We start from the raw sequence: 17,007 nt of genomic DNA, 5'->3' as shown, positions 1-17,007 counted from the left end.
GGGCGCAGCCAAGGTCATACCTCTATAGCACCTCGGACCCAACCGAACCTGTTGTAAAAGGTAATGAGGGTAAACACTGCAGCTCAAAGGGACGTGAAAGAAACAAAAGCATTGGAGCTCTGTTTATAGGGCAACGCACAAAATCCATATACTTGTCAAGTATTACGATACGTACCAGGAACATATCCAATAGCGGTGGAAACGGGTGCTAGAATATGCGTTAATTGACCGTAGTTTTTTACGTCTCGCGCACTACAGAGAACTCTTTTCTACACCTTCTTTTTGACCAATCTGTGATATTCTCTGAAGTAACTTCTTACGGATGTAAAACTATCGTGAAGGATTGGTGTTAGCTTCGTTATTCTTGTAGATATCGCAAGGGGATAAGGATTGAGAATGCAACATATGCGTGAAGTGTGTAGGCCTTGACTAAGGCTACAAAAGCCTCGACTTACTGACCATTGACCAACCTGCTTTTCTGTGATCAATACACTTGGAAGGCAATAGGCAATAGCACGGGCATACGTCCATCAATTCATTCGCTTGTGTACCCAAAGGCGCCATCTATTAAACCGTGCTGTGATTTATATGTGCTATGTGCCAGCACCGGTGAAGGATTGGCCTAAAAGGATTAAAACAAAGAGGGTCGTTGCTTGGTGTTGTCATGACACCCACTTGGGAATAGATAGCTGATGCCGACGCTCATTTTTGTGTTTCAGTGCTTGCTGGGAAATAACTCCTTACCACATTTATAGAAACACCCCAGCGGAATTTGCGAAACGGCACAGTGCATCGCGTGAATGATGTGAATGCACCATTGCGTGTCGAATGTTGATGTTCGGAACCTCTGCCGCCTCCATAACATTACTGCACAAGTGCTATTCGTTGGGTGCGTTTATTGTTATCATTATCTTCACGAGTTACTGTTATACACGATCCGAGAAACGCAAAACCAACGTGCACTACTGGATGCCGTCATGCAACATGTATGCAGTGCAATTTAATCGGTACAGATTGTCGTACACGTCACACAATAATCTCATCACATTTCGTTTAAACATATTAGACATGAAATACGAAGCAGCAAATTTGCTGGGAATTCACTAAGCCTTGGGGAGGGGATAGAGTTGATACTATGTCTTGCTTACGCAGTTACTGCGAGAGGGATTTACCTGAACTGAATCTGGTTCGCAGGACCGGGCTGGTTCTGATGAGCAAGTGCCAATTCTTTTGACAAATGACGCCATAAGTCTAGCCCAACAATTTGCAGGGACTGAAGATGTAGAAGGCCAACGCTGAAAAGGCTAACATCTGCTTAACCTTTGGCCACGGAGTTGAGAAATCCAATACACAAATTTTGTAACCATTTATGAATCGTGTTCAGCGAAGTGCGAATCACTGGGCCAAGGCTGGGCTGAGCACAGCCTTATGTAATGATTGTGATATGAAGAGGCATTACGAAATGAAAAGCTTGTGACCTGGGCTTAGCGGATAACTTTGGGAGGCAGATCAAATCCTGGATCTGTGTTAAACAAATACTCTAAATATAACAACATGCAACTTGAACAAAGTAACCTGCATCCCGCTTAGTTCATTGGTAACCAGAGACTCGGGTCGGGGACTCTGCAGCCTACGTAAAGCGGAGAGCACTGACCCAGCGGAGGGAGACGGGAGGGGAGGGGGAGGGTCAGTGAGGTGGGGGCGCCCCAGCCGGTCACTCCGCCTTGGCGCCCTTCTGCTGGTCGGGGTACATCTGACGCAGCGGCACCAGGCTGAGCTGCATCACGTGGCGCTGGTACTCGGGCCGCCGTCGGAACTTGTCGTCCGTGCCGTGCAGTCGGTCCAGCACCCCCAGCACGCCGTAACACTGGTTAAACCTGGCGACAACGACGGCACAGGGTCATAATGACGCAAACTAATGTGACTAAGTTTATCACTAAAAGCAGCTCATTCGATGCACTTGTTCATTGTTCAATGAATGACTTGCGTAATGCGTAAAGCTGAGAAGTTCACGAGTATTTTGGTGTGCTGCAGCTAAGAGTTAACACATAAGTTCGTAACAAACCATGAGGTCACATTTGAGGTACCCCGGTGTTCTGTTCTGCACGGCTACGTGTGCGCGTGCCGCGACTCACTTGAGGTGGTGGAAGTCGTGCGCCTCCGGGCTGGGGAAGAAGGGCAGGTGGTAGCCCGAGTGGGCGTTGATGGTCGAGAGCAGCGCCATGCTGAACCACAGCCAGGCAGTGGCCACGTGGCTGCCCAGCAGCAGCACGCCCAGGAACGGCGGCAGGTAGTTGGACAGCACGTGCTCCAGCGGGTGCGCGTACAGCGCCGTGATCGAGATGGGCGACGTCCACTCGTGGTGCCACTTGTGGATCTTCTTGTACAGCCGCGGCGAGTGGAGAAGTCTGCGAGCGAGAGACGAGCAGCACCATTTCAGTGTAATGTATTTTACCAGCATTAACAGTCAGATACAAAAAGGAATTGTGATCTCTCAGAGGTCATGCTTGAACATTGATCTTTCTTCATTTATCAAGACAGCATGGTGCAGGCTGCTGACTTGTGACCGGTCACGGGATCACCTGTGATCTGTGACCTTTAACCGGTCACCTGTGACGAGTCAGCGGCACGTTGTGCTGACCGGTGACCGGTCAGCGGTACATTATGCTGACCTGTGACCGATTTAACTGTATGAACTGCTGACTCGTGGCCGTTCAGTAGCGCCTGACCCGTGACCGGTCAGCGGAACAAACTGTTGACCTACGGCAGGTCAGTGGCACGAAGTACTGACCTGTGGCTGTAGTAGAAGGCCACCTCCTCGACCAGCAGGCAGACGGCGATCTCGAGCAGCACCCAGTGGAAGGTGGGCAGCTCGCGGCCCGTGTCGAACCCGCGTAGCTCCAGCAGCTTGTAGAACACCAGCATACAGGGCAGTCCCACCACGGTCTGATTAAACAGCACCCAAAAGATCGCCTGTCGAGATACCGCCGGCCAGTCGTCAGTTGGTATTTACCCCTGAACAGACGGTGAATGCCGAGGCGGTGACAAGGCCTGAAAGCGTTGGATTGAATGCCTTGACATGAAAAGCATGGCTTGAATAGCTGAATAGATGGAAAATGTCGGGCCTTTCAAAACCATTACCATGGTCCTTACCAAGCGTTTGCAGGTTATCAATATCGGAGTTGGCAGGCTGTGAACGAGTGATGTTCTAGAACAGAGTTCTACAGTCTTGTTCATAAGTTTGAACATTGTACTTCTGCAATCAATGAATCAAATCACATTCATTTGGAAAGAATTAATATCCTTCACAACCCATATACGGCCTTGCTTTACACTTTTTCCAGACAGACAACAGATAACATTTTGAAACAACTGTTACTCATCTAAAAAGCACTTGTTGACCCACATTTACGGGCGGACGTCGCCGTGGAATAAATATGCCTAAGCAAGGCCACATAAAAGCCGAGATAGCCGATAACTTAGCGACAGTAATAAGTTAACTAATTCAGCTACAGAGAAGTACGACCCTCTACACCGACACCAACCTGCAGGAGGCGGTAGGTGTCGACTGGCTCGTTGGTGCCCGGCTGAATCTTGTAGCGCCGCAGCGTCTCCGGACGCAGCGTCACGTCCATCAGGATGTAGACGATGCCGGCCGACCAGAACACGGCCAAACCCAGCGCCGGCGTTCCTGGAGCGCAAAGACACAGACTGTGAGAATCACCGGCAAGCGCCAGCGTGCCTGAAACGTACCGACACATAGACCGTCAGACTCACACGGGCAGGCCCAACACTGGCGTGCCTGTAACGCGCAGACGCAATGGGAGTCCGGCTCATTTGATAATGGAGATCATATCAAAGGAATAAGGGAATTGTTAACGTTACACTTTATTTACCAGGTCTGCGAATGGGGGACATCTGGACTTACTAAGTTCACAATATTGATAATCCTTTGTCCGAACGGTCGAATGGGTGGCTAAGGTGTCCGAACGGCAGAGCACACTGCGTAGCTCCGTGGACCCAATCACCGACCCAACACATTGCCTTCCTACGCCCGGTTCACCGACTGACTTCTTATTGAATATATCATCGGCATTTGTCAACTGTGGGGCAGATCCGACACCAAACGGTTACTCGTCTTAAACACATGGCTCTTGTTGAGGCTCCCGCCCCTCTGAATCCACCACGAAAAGGGGCTTATTTGATCATCACGCTATAAGACGGGTCAAGTTTTATGACGGCTCAAACACGTTTCTGTTTGTTTCGAAACGAAGGTGTGTCGCCATGCCGCTGCGCTCCGCAAGGTCATTGGACCATGGACTCTGAACCTGGCACCTCTCATCGAACGCACACGTTATCGGTTCACATAGATAGAGCCTTGTTTTTAGAGCCTCGATTCCTGATAGTGCAGTCATGTATCTGCCTTGAACATCTAGGCTACCGAAAAGGACTCGATTCATTCAACATGAAAGAGATGAGATCTGAAACAAGCTCATAAGGCTGGGTAATTGGGCGAATGGGCGGTTGACTGGCCGGATGTATAGCTTTCCAAAAGGGCAGTCAGTGTCTGAGTCTGACTTGTTACGAGTTTGACCAATTACGATAAGCCCGCCCGCTGGGAGCTTACCATAGAGTATGATGTTGAACTGGTCGCCCTCGAAGTAGTCGTACACCCGGTCCCAGATGGACTGCCACAGGTTACCGGACGTGCCCCAGAACTGCTGCAGGTGCCTGGAAACATACAAAACAACCGCCATTCATCTCGAGTTCGACAAACACCAATAAAAGCAATATATTTCTACGGGGCGCGATATAGGTGACGATGAGATAATAATCACTAGGCGAAAATTGCATTGATAAGTTTTCAATTTAGGATCAATTGAAGTTGAACCTAATTAAGAATGTCAGATACGTGTGTTCGGTGGTAAGTCGGTCAACAAATTACATTCGACTAATTTCAAATAGGTACGGGTGATTGCAAGTTCTTAATTAAACTCGTAGCACACGTTTGTTACGTTTATTGAACACCTCATTAGCCCTCCACAAACCCTCCCGGCCTGACCCATCAGTCACGGCTTAGGCGGGAAGGGGAGGGGGCAGAGGGGAGGCGGGTTGGAAGACCACCCTCGTCACTCACGTCACAACTCGGACAGCAGATCTGACTAAACGCAACGCTAGAGAGAAAATAACGGACAACGCAGCGGATCTGGGATTCCCACGACTGGCAAGGTCACCCTCCCTCCCCCACTCTTAACCGGTTTTTAACCAAAGATCATCTCAACAATTCGAGAGGATCAGTAAGGTTAGAACTCGGGATGCATCAGGTCGCAGTATACTGGAGCCGTCGATAATGGCCCATTATCGTTCAGGCAACTCCAAGACATTGGAGATAATTATGGCCGACAGGGCTAGGCTTTTTAGGCTTACAGGGCACGGCTTTATGGGCTTATATGAACGAACATCGAGGGACTCGAAGCAATCTAGGATGTGTGACGACGCTAGCAGCTTCATAGTCTGCGTCTATACGTCAGGAGAGTGAATTGGACGAGGCCCAAAACATTAGTCAAGCGGCCGCGGAGGGGGGAGGGGGGAGGAGGCTTCACTCACCATGTGACGGAGTTGCCTGTGACAAAGTACGAAGGACTCACCATCTAACGAAGGATCGTAAGGGGCGCGCAGTGAGTTCACTCACCATGTGACTAGTTTCCCCAGAGCCGGAGCGTCCGGAACTCACCATGTGATGGAGTTGCCGCAGGCGGCGAGCACGACCAGCGCCGAGCCGACCACAACCACAGAGCTCTGGATCGATCCGATCAGCGACCTGACCGGCCCCTCAGGGGCGGTCTCCGGAGTCCGCACGGTCTGCATGATGCGGCCGGTGCGCTGCGGATGGTCGGGAAGCAGCGTCAGCGGGCACACCTCCAGATATCAGCGTCAGCGTCAGCGCGCACCGCCGACCGGTACCTGCCGCGGCCGACTGACGCCCCGGCCGGGCCGAAGCCGCCGCGCGGCGCCACGGGCGCAGCTGCCGAAACGGTCCCACGTATCTCCGGACTGGCCAGCTCACGTACCGTCAGACCGGTGTACTCAATGCACACGACCTCGGGAAGTTTAGCTCGGTAATATCCACGGCATCCACACACCGTTACCTGTTTACTGCACCGCCACCGCCCGCGACCGCCCTTGGGCTGGACTCGGCTGGACCAATCAGCGTTAGCCGGCGGTGGGTGTGGCAACTCCTGGCGCCGAGCCGAGTCGACCGACGGCGGAGGCCAGTTTTATGGGGGCATCAACCCGGACCGGAGCCGTCTCACGGCCGGCGGGGAGGGCTGCGGGGGGGGGGCGGGCTATGGACTGAGTTCGGCGGGGCAGGGTGTATAAACAAAGGAAATAAGGTGGGGCGGAGTATATAAAAGTTAATTCAGTGGGGAGAAGTATACAAAAGTAACTACAGTAGGACGACGATGGGCAGAGTCCATCAGGGTTATAAACCAAAGTAGGTAAATGTGGTGGGAAGGGAAGGGTATGGGCGCGAGTTCAGCCGGTGGGACACGGGAAGATGAAAGGGCAGGGCGCGGGCAGGAATTAGGCACGACGGGGTACGAGCGGGGAACGGCTGGAAAGTGGTCATTGGCCAGAAACTTGGCCTATCCGCAAAGGAGACACTGTCCCATTTTGGTTGTGAATTAATCCCGGAACTACTCGTAGCACAGCATGATATACGCATAGCACTATAATGTAACCTCACCCGGCAGCGCGAGAGGAAGCGAAACATCTCATGTAAACAAAACTTTAACATCCTGATGAAGCATGAACAACTTTGCATAATGGACAGTAAATGTCTTACTCACTCAGATGCTCAGATACAAAACAAATCAAGCCTAACTCACCGTTGGAAATTAGATGCGCCGAAACGTCAGAGAGCTGTGCACGTGCAGAGATGTGGTGACTGACATTTTGCCATCCATGACGAGGAGGTACGGACGAATTTGAAAAAAGATCGCCTCGCAGAAAATGTAACGACAGTTGTCCTACGTTCTTCATGAAGCCGTAGTGGCGTCAAATATCATGATAAATGGTTTCAGTGCCAAAATTGTAAAGTGCATTCTTTCTTGGATTACATCAGCTGAGACACACTCCAGACAAATACCTACTGACAGTTCATATTTATTTTACCCTCAAGCAAGATCTGCGCGCAGTGCGATCTCTAACAGCACACCACCCATCAGAAAAATAGACAAATCTGTGTCTACACTCGACCGCCAAGCGATACTTTCACAGCAATGTTCCGCCGCTCCACAGACCAGAACATAAGACGATAAGAGGAAGCCTAATCGCAACTAAGTTTAAGAAAGGAGATTGGCATCAACCACAATTAACATCCTCATCGGCTATCTACATACGCTTACGGTTTCTTTCGTTGTCGTCGGCGAATAAGTTAATACTTATATGTGTGACCCAAAGTTGACAAGCATATACGCTGAACCATAGACCTCTGACCGCCGACCGGTGTACAGAGGTCTATGGCTGAACGATGCACAAGAAACAGCTTACAGCAATACTTAACACATCGCATTCAAAAGATTCAACAGCTTAAAGGTAGTGTGCCAGCTTTCTTGGACCATATGGAGTTAATGACCCGGATAAGGAGAACCGGATTTTTAGAACTTATCCATACCTTCAAAACTTATGGAAACGTCTTAAATTCTTCAAATTTTGAGTACCCCAGTGCGAAATTCGCCCCGACGGGTTGTCGGTCGTACCCCAACCACATTTCACACCACTATGAACAATAAATGCACACACTAAAATCGCTATTACCGATAGGCTCATCCAATCAAGTTTCGATAAACCCGTTCATCATCATCTCCTGCGGTTTCGAACACGCCTGTTAGGTGGCTTCTGATGCTCGTCGAGGTCGGAATTTCCAAATACGCGTGGTGCATCGGGCCGCGCGCTCTGACTTCGGCCAAGAAAAATGCGTCAGCTGATCATTGTCATTTCTGCCACTTGCGTGTGGTGTAATGGGGTCATAACTTAAGAGACGGCTGTTTCATATCAATTATTTTACATAAAATCATATTTCAAACCACAAATTAATGTTCGACAGCCAAATTTAAGAAACAATACCAATACAGGCTTACAGTTTAAGGCTCGACATTGTGTTGTCTACGATTAGACAGCTGATAACTCATTCCCGTACGTCGTATGGTCGTAACACTATAATGACCTTTGCTTATTGTCACAAGTGCGCCGCATTCGCGATTGTTGCCCGACGCCTGTTTGCAGGTGAGCCCACTACAGTTGTTATACATATCTAAAAACCGATAAACTTTTAGGCGAAAAAGGCACTATTCCAGGCCCATTTTTGATTTTTTTGCGATATTAGGTAAAAACAGAAGCTTCTTATCCTAGGAAAAATAAAACGGGAAATCTTTCAAAGGTGGCACACTACCTTTAACGGAATATTGGCTAGCCAGGTAGTCCTGAATAGATGTATCAGCTAAACGTACATACATACAGAATCTCAATCTGGCTTTGCTAGAATCGCTTCAATGGCTGGGGAGAGGAGATAACAACCCTCCTTTTTTTCAAAGTTCACGCGAACGAAAGCTAATGACATTGTAAATCTCCCAAACATTTTAAGTTAGAGGTCAGGTGCATGACAACGTCAAACATAAATCACGAGATATTAGCCTTGTGATAACGATCAGCGAATCCAATACATTTCACCTGATTCAAACGACTCAGGTACTATCTTTTGGCGACTCCTGTTGGTATTATGAAGACATATTAGATACACGGGCCGGATACACGAGAAAGTGGCAAAACACAAGTCAGACAGTGTTCTGGCCTCTGGAACAACCAACAATCTGCTGGCGTAAGCAAGTCATGTTCTCAAGAACAGGCTATTATGTAAATTAAGTTTTGTAGCAAGCCTAAGGCGGTAGGTACCAACTACCGTGAACTTTGAAAGTTACCTAACGATCCGTTGAAGCACTCCTGCTTTATTAGAACACCAACCCATCAGAACTCTTCTAAAAGGAATCAATAGGATGACTTATGTATGGCTGGAAATAATATATAATTTATAACGTGATTTATAGCATAACCGCAATACCCTGAGATCCATGAAAGGAGTGCAACGTCACAAAGCAAGCATAGTACCAAAATAAAGGGTAAGTACTCGCACCAGTATTTGAATAAGCTGTTGAAAACTACTACATCTACATGCAAAAGTGCACCTGAAATACTACTGTCCGACTAATTTGAGACACATGTGACCCACGCCACACGAGGCCGTGTGAATGGCTCGGTATCGAGAACGGAAGACACCACTGGTCCCAGAAGACAGGCCGTACAGCACACAGCCCCCAGTCAACACCATTTGAGACGCGCACCGTGCCAAGGCCCACAACGAAGCGCTGTACCCAGACATTTTACCGAGACCGAGACACCAACCAACAGTGTGACGGCTTACCCCCACTAACAGCGCGACACAATACCGTGATTCCACACAGAGTCCCACTGAGCACCGGCCTCTGCGCACAGAGACGCCTGTCAGCCCTACTTTTCATCATCGCTGGCCTCAATGAGCGGCTTGCCTTGCTCGGCGTCATCCCTTGAAATGACCGGCGGCGGCCGCTTCTCGGTCGGCAGCTGCAGTGTCTGTCGCGGCAGCCACGCCACCAGGAGCGAGGCGCACATGTTGATCACCACAAGAATGGCCACGGCTGGCGCCATCTTGGTGTCACTGAACAGGAAAACGCTGCCGAGAGCGGCCAGAGAGCGCGCTGCGCCGTGCACGCTGGCCGCGCACCGCACCTCCTGTACGTGGATACTGAATATGGCCAGCAGCACGGCGCTGATACCCGACACCAGGCAGCCAGCCAGAAAGTCCGCCTGGCTCTTGTAGGGGAAATCGAGTACCAGGAAGGCCTCCTCCAGGTAGAGGCTGGACGGCGCCAGTACGATGACACTGACCAGGTAGCTGTAGTAGAGTCGGTCAATGTCCGAGTAGCGCGCGTCAGCCACGCGGCCGTGGAGAGTTTGCACCGAGCTGCAGACGATGTGGGTCATCAACCAGAAGTACGGCGAGTCCTTGAACGTCATGTCCAGGTCCAGCAGCACGATGAGCGCGGCGGTGATGACCAGGAAGGCTGAGCCCAGCAGGGACACGGCTGAAGCGCCTTTGAAGCGCGGCGCGTGGTCGAGGATGTACACCAACGCTGCGGTGACATTCTGCACGGCCAGGAAGATGGGCACAGATATGTCGGCCAGCGCCTTCGAGCCGGCCACCACAGATCCGGTGAAGAAGAGGAAGTTTGGCAGCAGGGAGAGGAAGCCCGGCTTGTCCAGGCCGTAGAGCCGCTCCTGCTTGCTGCACAGCGTCACCAGCTTGATGAAGACGAGGCCGAACAGCGTCTGCCAGCCTTGGAATATGGTCGGGTAGGTGAAGTGGAGCGAGGTGAGCACATACTTATTGCTGTAGACGGAGCCGCAGAAGAAGACGAAGAACACGGCCAAGTCTAGGTACTGCCGGCCGGTCTGCAACATGGCCGCCGCGCCGCCGGTGGCTGGAACAGACGCGCGCCGACCGATCAGCCAGGGTCACCGGACCGGCCGCCGCCGAGCGCCGCCGCGCGGTACACCACCGAGTGCGGTCCAACCGCCGCGCCGCGCCGGCACGTGGCCTTCAGCCCAGTCCAAACAACTATCGAGTGTCCACAGTACCAGACATCCGCCGCGCAGTTCACGGGCCACTCACAGAAATAAGCTTGATCCTCAAATTAAACCTTCGGTTCACACACTTAAATTGTACACACGTATTCTTAGATTAAAGCAACTTTGCAAAGATGGCTAGGTATATCATTAAGTTATTGTTACACAATTATGCAATTAAATTGCGATAGTATAAGTTAAAATAGGACAAAACCATTTCGCTAACATAAAAAATTGTAACATTTATAATGCTATCATTCGAATCAAGCTGAAGATATGTGGTATCTAAAATACTTCTCGAACGTTCCGACCCGACCTCAGCCTCAAGCGATTCATTGTGGAATGGGACAAAACTGAGTTCATTAATAAAAAAAAAATTAGTCCGATTGGATGAATGGGTAGCTTTGGACCCGGTTTGTTTGTTTGTTTGTTTGTTTGTTTGCTTTGTTGGGTTAGGCTCTTTTGGTCTAACGAGACCATTTTAGAGCCGGAAGGATGATAGCAATTTGGGGGAGACCGGATACATTGGTATGGACGGGCAGTGGGCACCCTAGGGAGTCGTCGGAGCTGAACCCATCCAGTGGACTGGCCTGAGGCCACCCAGCCCCCAAAAGACTCATTGCACCCGGCTACGGGCGTGCTCCTATGGGAGCTTCCCGCATGGGATAAAAATGCCCATCCAGCCCGGAGCAGGGGTTTCAGGTGTGGAGAAGGATTTGACTGTCCTGCTGAGGACGGAAAAGACGGAACGATTTGGGGCTCCGATCAAAGGTGGAAGTTTGTGCCGAGCTCGGGGTGCCCGAGCTCTCTCAATTCCACGCCGGCTTGGCTTTGGAGCAGCAACAGACGGCGGAGGTCAAGGTCACCGCTAGGGCGGCGGCGGATTTGTTGCTCCCGGGCATCCCCAGCTCGATACAAAGTTCCACCTATGGCCCGGGTGCCACGCTAAGCGGTGCTTGTTGCGAATGACACCACGCACCCACCACCCGACCTTGCCCGCGCCCGGTTCACCGACGATAATTTTAATCGGAAGTAGTTAGATGGCGGCATGGTCCTCCCGGGTCTAGCGTGGCCCTCTCTCGCCAGTTACCAGCTGGCTGAACATAGAAAAGGGGTTCAGACGACGTTGGAGCTTCCCGGCCGCGAACTCACTGTCACTGAGTTACGAGACGGAGGCCTTAGCCACCAGACCACACGGAGGACTTGCATCAACTTATACCAAACAGCATGATCCAGTACATTCAAAACATATACATAGGGGAGACCCGGGAGGTATGGGCCCCGGGAGGTATGGGCCATCGCAGTTTGAAAAAGTGATGCGTATTTTTACACATTTGACCGCGTGAACTGGTAGCAACCATTTCGATATACAACCCACGTGATTTCCAAAACCTTCCTCAGCCTTCAATGAACGGCGATAAAGCGTTTTTGCCCTCTTCGAGTAAAATACGGTACATACAGAAAATTCGTGATTAATGTGAACTAGGCTCGTTTCATTATGTCAGACCATCGCTAACATAAAGTTCAAAGCATGTAAATTAAGACTGGGTAGTGGGTAGACAATTTGAAGTTTTCTTGCAAGATTATGAGCTGAGATGCTACGCGCATTCTGGCGTATTAACCGGGAGGTTCGGGACTTCGGGCCACCCACCCCCGGTGATCCTAAACCAATAAAATGATGCTTTCATTTAAAGTCCTCTTCAATAAGTTTTATTTTTGTCGCTCAATGTCGAAAATTAAAGAACAAATTACATTCGAACAGACAAATACTATTTGGCTTATTTCATGGAACATGATTGAGTTTACCAAAAAAGGCCAATCCAGATTGAACGAGCTTCGATAAGTTCGTGTCACGTGTGGCTTCACTGATACAAAGCCGAGTGCTGATTACTTTTACCGTTGTCCCGATTCCAAAATAAATAAAATATAAATAGGTACTTCTACGATCATGTGAATGATAAAATAACGCCTTGATGTCACCACGAGATAGCACGAGCAATGTCACTATGAACTATGCAGCACGAGAAATGTCATTCAATCAGTCGGACCGAGCGCAGAGGCGAGCCGGACTCATCGAAAGATTATGTGAATTGTGAGATTGCAGCATTCACCCAAACATGCAGTACCACAGATGCAGCATGCAGCATAAGACTAAACCTATACATATGCATTACCTATAGGCTATACCTATACCTAACCTATTCCTCGCCCGTATAGGGGGAGGGGGTCGAACGGACCCCCTCCCCTCGGTTTTTCGCGAATAACTCGCGCAAAAAGCGGCCGATTGCGACGAAACTTTCAACACCCTCGAGTTGATCAATTTTACACCTACCCTGAAAATTTCATGATCCTGACCCAAATGACCTTTGACCTGTGACCTACTTTTCGAGACCATGTTTGGCCGGAATCGCGATTCGGCGTATGTCGGGCGTCTGATCGCATTAGCCGCGCTTTTGCAGTCTTTTCGAGGTTTCAAGCGTTCAAACATGTGATATGATGTTGCCCCCATGCATTAGGGTAGGTGTCAAGGTCACCTGAAGGTCAGGTCAAGTCATTGACTTTTGATGACCTCGGTTCACTTTTTCGAGTTTTACATGTTATTAGGCCAGTTTTTGGAGCTGAATTCGAATTAAGCAACCATATGAACATTTACGAAGTTGTTTTGGTGCCTTCGTAACATGTTACGAAGCAACCATATGAACATTTACGAAGTTGTTTTGGTGCCTTCGTAACATGTTACGAAGCTGTCAGAGGCGGTTGACACCTACTACGAATACCCGGCAGGACCCCTACTGGATGACCTGACCTGACCTGACCCGACCTGGCCTAAATGCATGAAGATATCATCTGTGATCAAAACTAACATGATATTCGTGATCAGCACCCCGAAAAAAACCCATAGCAGCCGCACTTTACGACGTTCTAACATGTCCCGATTTTACCAACTTTTGGGTCATTGACCTGACCTGGAAGGTCAACCAATGACCTAGGACCTTAAAATTGGGTATCATCGGCTTCCTCTCGTCACGGGCAGCACGCTCGTTTTTCCGCAAACCTCTAGCTCGATCCGGGGCGAAAGGGCAAGGGGGGTCCAACGGACCCCCCCCCCCCCTTATACGTTCCCGGCTGGAAAAAAAAACACCAATACGGGCGAGGGCTATACCGATACCTATACCCAGGGATGCGGAGCCGGAGCCGGAGCCGGAGGCGGAGCTGGAGCCAGAGCCGCCGGAGCCGGCACATTTTGCCCGGAGCCGGAGCCGTCAAAGAAGGGGACGACTCCGGCTTTTTTTAAGGAAACAATTTATTGACCTAGTTTGGTTTGACAGTGCAAGGTAGTAAAACACGTGGTAGTTGGTAGTTGGTACCTCATGGGCATCACGTAAATGAAAAAAGCTGAAGTATCCCCACTCCCCAGTGTCCGTATGCAATGAACTTCCTGTCTGCTCTTCCCTCCCTACGTCTACTGCATCCCCAGAACTGGAACCTGAGGGCCGGTCATCAGGTGACAGCCATTGTTTTGAAGCCAGTGCATTGGACTGCGAGTATTTCTTTCTGAGAAAGATGCCTGTACATAATGTTTCACCGCATGCTTATATACCCTGTTCGCTGATTGAATGTGCTGTTGAGAAAATAGCCTTGCTATGCAAATATAGAAGCAACATGTACCAAACCAATCGCCTTTTTTCTTTCACCTGTAAGGGGAAGTACTGAGTCGGAGCAGGGAGCCGGAGCCGGAGTCTGAGCCAGGATCAGTTGTTTTTTAAAGGTTTTGGGAGCGCTATATCTGCAAAGGTCATTTTGCACCTGGAAATATCATGCATAATTGAAATATCTCAGAAACTAAATGCACACTTAATTCATTCCAATTCCGGATCAACTACATCATAAGCAAATTAGAATGGTAAGCATGCAGCATGTCTCAGGTAACATGTTTATACGAGTATCCTAATATCTAAACTCGTATCCTAACCTAACACAAACACCTGACACAGACAATACGAATCCAGTCTGAGTCATCAGTCATTCTGGTTCGGAACGTATCTGAATCATCACCCGGGGCCCAGACTGGAGTCTCATATTTTAAGCTCCACAGCAACTCAGTAGGCGGAACTATGGTCAAGCGTACCCATTTTCGGGAACGCATTATCGTTCCCATGTTTGGGAACGATAAACCCAAATATGGGAACGCCATGTAGGCATTATTTAAAACAAGAAAAAGAACCGTTAAATGACGTCAAAAAAATATAAAACGATCGTGAACCGCCTGATATTTGTCTCAATATTGTTGGGAAAGAGTTTGATATTGTAAGGCCCATCGTAGTTTCAAATCGTTCCCCTATTTCTAAAGCAGTCCATCATCCGGGCCGCGAGCCCAAATTTGGGAACGCTCTCGTACACTGGCGCTGCAAGCGTTCCTTATTATGGGAACGGCGTACCCAAAATTGGGAACGATTTCACCGACGCCTTTCAGGGGCTCTTTTCATTAACAAGCATCACGTCCAACGCCGCAAATTATTGTTAACGCAACAATCATCAGATGACCTTTCCGGCAAGACCGTCGCATGTTTCGCCCGGTCTTCTGCGCTTTTATTCCCGTCGATCTCGCAGCGGGCACGCCCCCCTCTGCAGGATTACGTAATTCACAACGCTCAGCGATGTTCAACAAGGTCTTCCATACCTATATCCACCGTCCGCGCCGAGGGTGGAGACATGTCAAGCACCTGTCTGTTTATCACCGATAGTTGACGAGCACAAGGAAGTATCCAAAAATGGGAACGCTGAATATGTTACACCCTCAAAACACCTAGTCCCAATGAAAATCTAGTTTTTTCCTTTCTTGATGAGTGTAAGTGGCAAAAGGCCTGGTAGGATGGGCACGAGGAATGATCGAAATCAGCATAAAAATTATAAATAAGCCACACAGAGTGACCTATGAAAGAGAAATTCCCCCAAAACGATCATGCTTAGAAACACGGAAGACAAAAACCACGCTCATGACGCTCCTTATAAAACAGCTCTAAACAGCTAGCATCCAAATAAAATATGTCTTTCTGGGATGATAAAATACAGCTGAATAATTTTAAACCACTGAAACTGAGTTTACAACAGTAGTTCGGTAAAATCACTGACGTTCCATGCGGTCGTGCGCCCCGACACCAAATGTCACCAATATTACCCCCGGACTGTCCGCGTGTTCGCTTGCATATGTCAGCATCTGGTGTCGCTAGTATGAAACTTAATAACCAGGCGAAAATTATTATACTTGACCTCAAAATGTAAAAAACGCTTCATTTTCCTTAAAACTGCAAGTTAAATGTAGTGTAACCCATGTTTTCCCCATTCCATCATTTCAAAAAATCATTAAAAATATCATTCGACGGTCAATTTCCTTGTGCAACGGTCAGATTAAAGATAATTTTATAGAGACTTAGTAGATACTTAAATTAGCGTGCACTTTTTTGAGACGTGATGCACTAATGAGTTTTAGTGGGCGAACGGCCGAAAAATTACCTTCCGTTCCCATAAATGGGAACGCCCGTTCCCATATTTGGGAACTCCGTTCCCAAAAATGGGGACGTTCCTATATTTGGGTACTCATGACCATAGTTCCGCCTACTGAACTCAAATCTGACTTCTCACCAACAGGAGCAAAATTGAAATGCCCTAACAACTTTAACAACAACGACAACTCGAACTCAAACTCACTCTAAGGAGTAAGGACGGACAACACTTTTAATAGAATCACAAATGATCTTGCTCACCTTCAGTGATCGGAAGTTCAAATAACTGCTGAGTACGTCTCTCTAAAGCAGGGACATTCCCACGGTCACAAGGCCGTATAAGAGAGGTAGAATCATCCCGCAATTTCCAATGGACCGGTCGCTAAGCATTAGCGTGACGTCACTGGAGGAGACCGCGCGGCGCCCGGCTCCAAGCCGTATGTCTGGTACATTTGGCACTTTATCGTTGTTATTACTGAACGTAACGACAACTAATGACTCTTAATAACTTTTTTACCCACCTAAAGCTGATTTCCTTGCCGATGCATTGCCGACCCGAGCCCCAGGGTTGACAATCTTGGGATATGGGTCGGATGGGCGACCTCGCGACGGGAGAAGGAACGATTGCAATTGTTGTGTCCCGCACCGCCGATTGCATTCTCTATTTGCACCCGGAGGGGGGGGGGGCAGGGGGCACGTGCCCCCATCGGATCAGGGGGCCTCTCGGGCCCGAGGGGCCCTGCGACGCCAATTGGCGGCTGAGGGTCCACGCTGGCATTTT

The 17,007-nt window shown here is 49.3% G+C and overlaps 2 protein-coding genes across 4 annotated transcripts; both read right to left on the bottom strand.

The window, feature by feature from the left end:
• Nucleotides 1-879: 879 nt before the first annotated feature.
• Nucleotides 880-16,573, bottom strand: LOC122379821 (fatty acid hydroxylase domain-containing protein 2-like). 3 transcript variants are annotated; one of them, XM_043362353.1, is made up of 7 exons: nucleotides 16,432-16,573; nucleotides 5,735-5,883; nucleotides 4,628-4,731; nucleotides 3,546-3,691; nucleotides 2,792-2,973; nucleotides 2,136-2,408; nucleotides 880-1,877 (listed from the first exon to the last, which is right to left on the bottom strand). In XM_043362353.1, exons 2-7 carry the CDS (start codon nucleotides 5,866-5,868, stop codon nucleotides 1,715-1,717), a joined length of 1,002 nt encoding a protein of 333 aa, XP_043218288.1. In that variant the 5' UTR covers nucleotides 5,869-5,883; nucleotides 16,432-16,573; the 3' UTR covers nucleotides 880-1,714. The 3 variants fall into 3 exon arrangements, with proteins under 3 accessions (XP_043218288.1, XP_043218287.1, XP_043218286.1); XM_043362352.1 differs by lacking the exon at nucleotides 16,432-16,573 and adding an exon at nucleotides 6,891-7,677; XM_043362351.1 differs by lacking the exon at nucleotides 16,432-16,573 and adding an exon at nucleotides 6,072-6,246.
• On the bottom strand, nucleotides 9,178-16,560 carry LOC122379822 (transmembrane protein 241-like). Its single transcript, XM_043362354.1, has 2 exons — nucleotides 16,488-16,560; nucleotides 9,178-10,577 (listed from the first exon to the last, which is right to left on the bottom strand). Exon 2 carries the CDS (start codon nucleotides 10,555-10,557, stop codon nucleotides 9,568-9,570), a length of 990 nt encoding a protein of 329 aa, XP_043218289.1. The 5' UTR covers nucleotides 10,558-10,577; nucleotides 16,488-16,560; the 3' UTR covers nucleotides 9,178-9,567.
• Nucleotides 16,574-17,007: the final 434 nt, after the last annotated feature.

Source organism: Amphibalanus amphitrite, unplaced genomic scaffold, assembly GCF_019059575.1.
Source record: "Amphibalanus amphitrite isolate SeventyFive unplaced genomic scaffold, NRLGWU_Aamphi_draft 000084F_arrow, whole genome shotgun sequence".
NCBI lineage: Eukaryota > Metazoa > Arthropoda > Thecostraca > Balanomorpha > Balanidae > Amphibalanus > Amphibalanus amphitrite.
This window is presented reverse-complemented; position numbering and strand designations above follow the sequence as displayed.

Excerpts from the sequence above, each read along its gene's own strand:
- LOC122379821 (XM_043362353.1), bottom strand. The coding sequence starts at position 5,868 with ATGCAGACCGTGCGGACTCCGGAGACCGCCCCTGAGGGGCCGGTCAGG. Across the intron at positions 3,692-4,627 it reads GTTCAACATCATACTCTATG|GAACGCCGGCGCTGGGTTTG; the intron begins GTAAGCTCCCAG and ends TTTGCGCTCCAG. Across the intron at positions 2,974-3,545 it reads ACACCTACCGCCTCCTGCAG|GCGATCTTTTGGGTGCTGTT; the intron begins GTTGGTGTCGGT and ends GTATCTCGACAG.
- LOC122379822 (XM_043362354.1), bottom strand. The coding sequence starts at position 10,557 with ATGTTGCAGACCGGCCGGCAGTACCTAGACTTGGCCGTGTTCTTCGTC.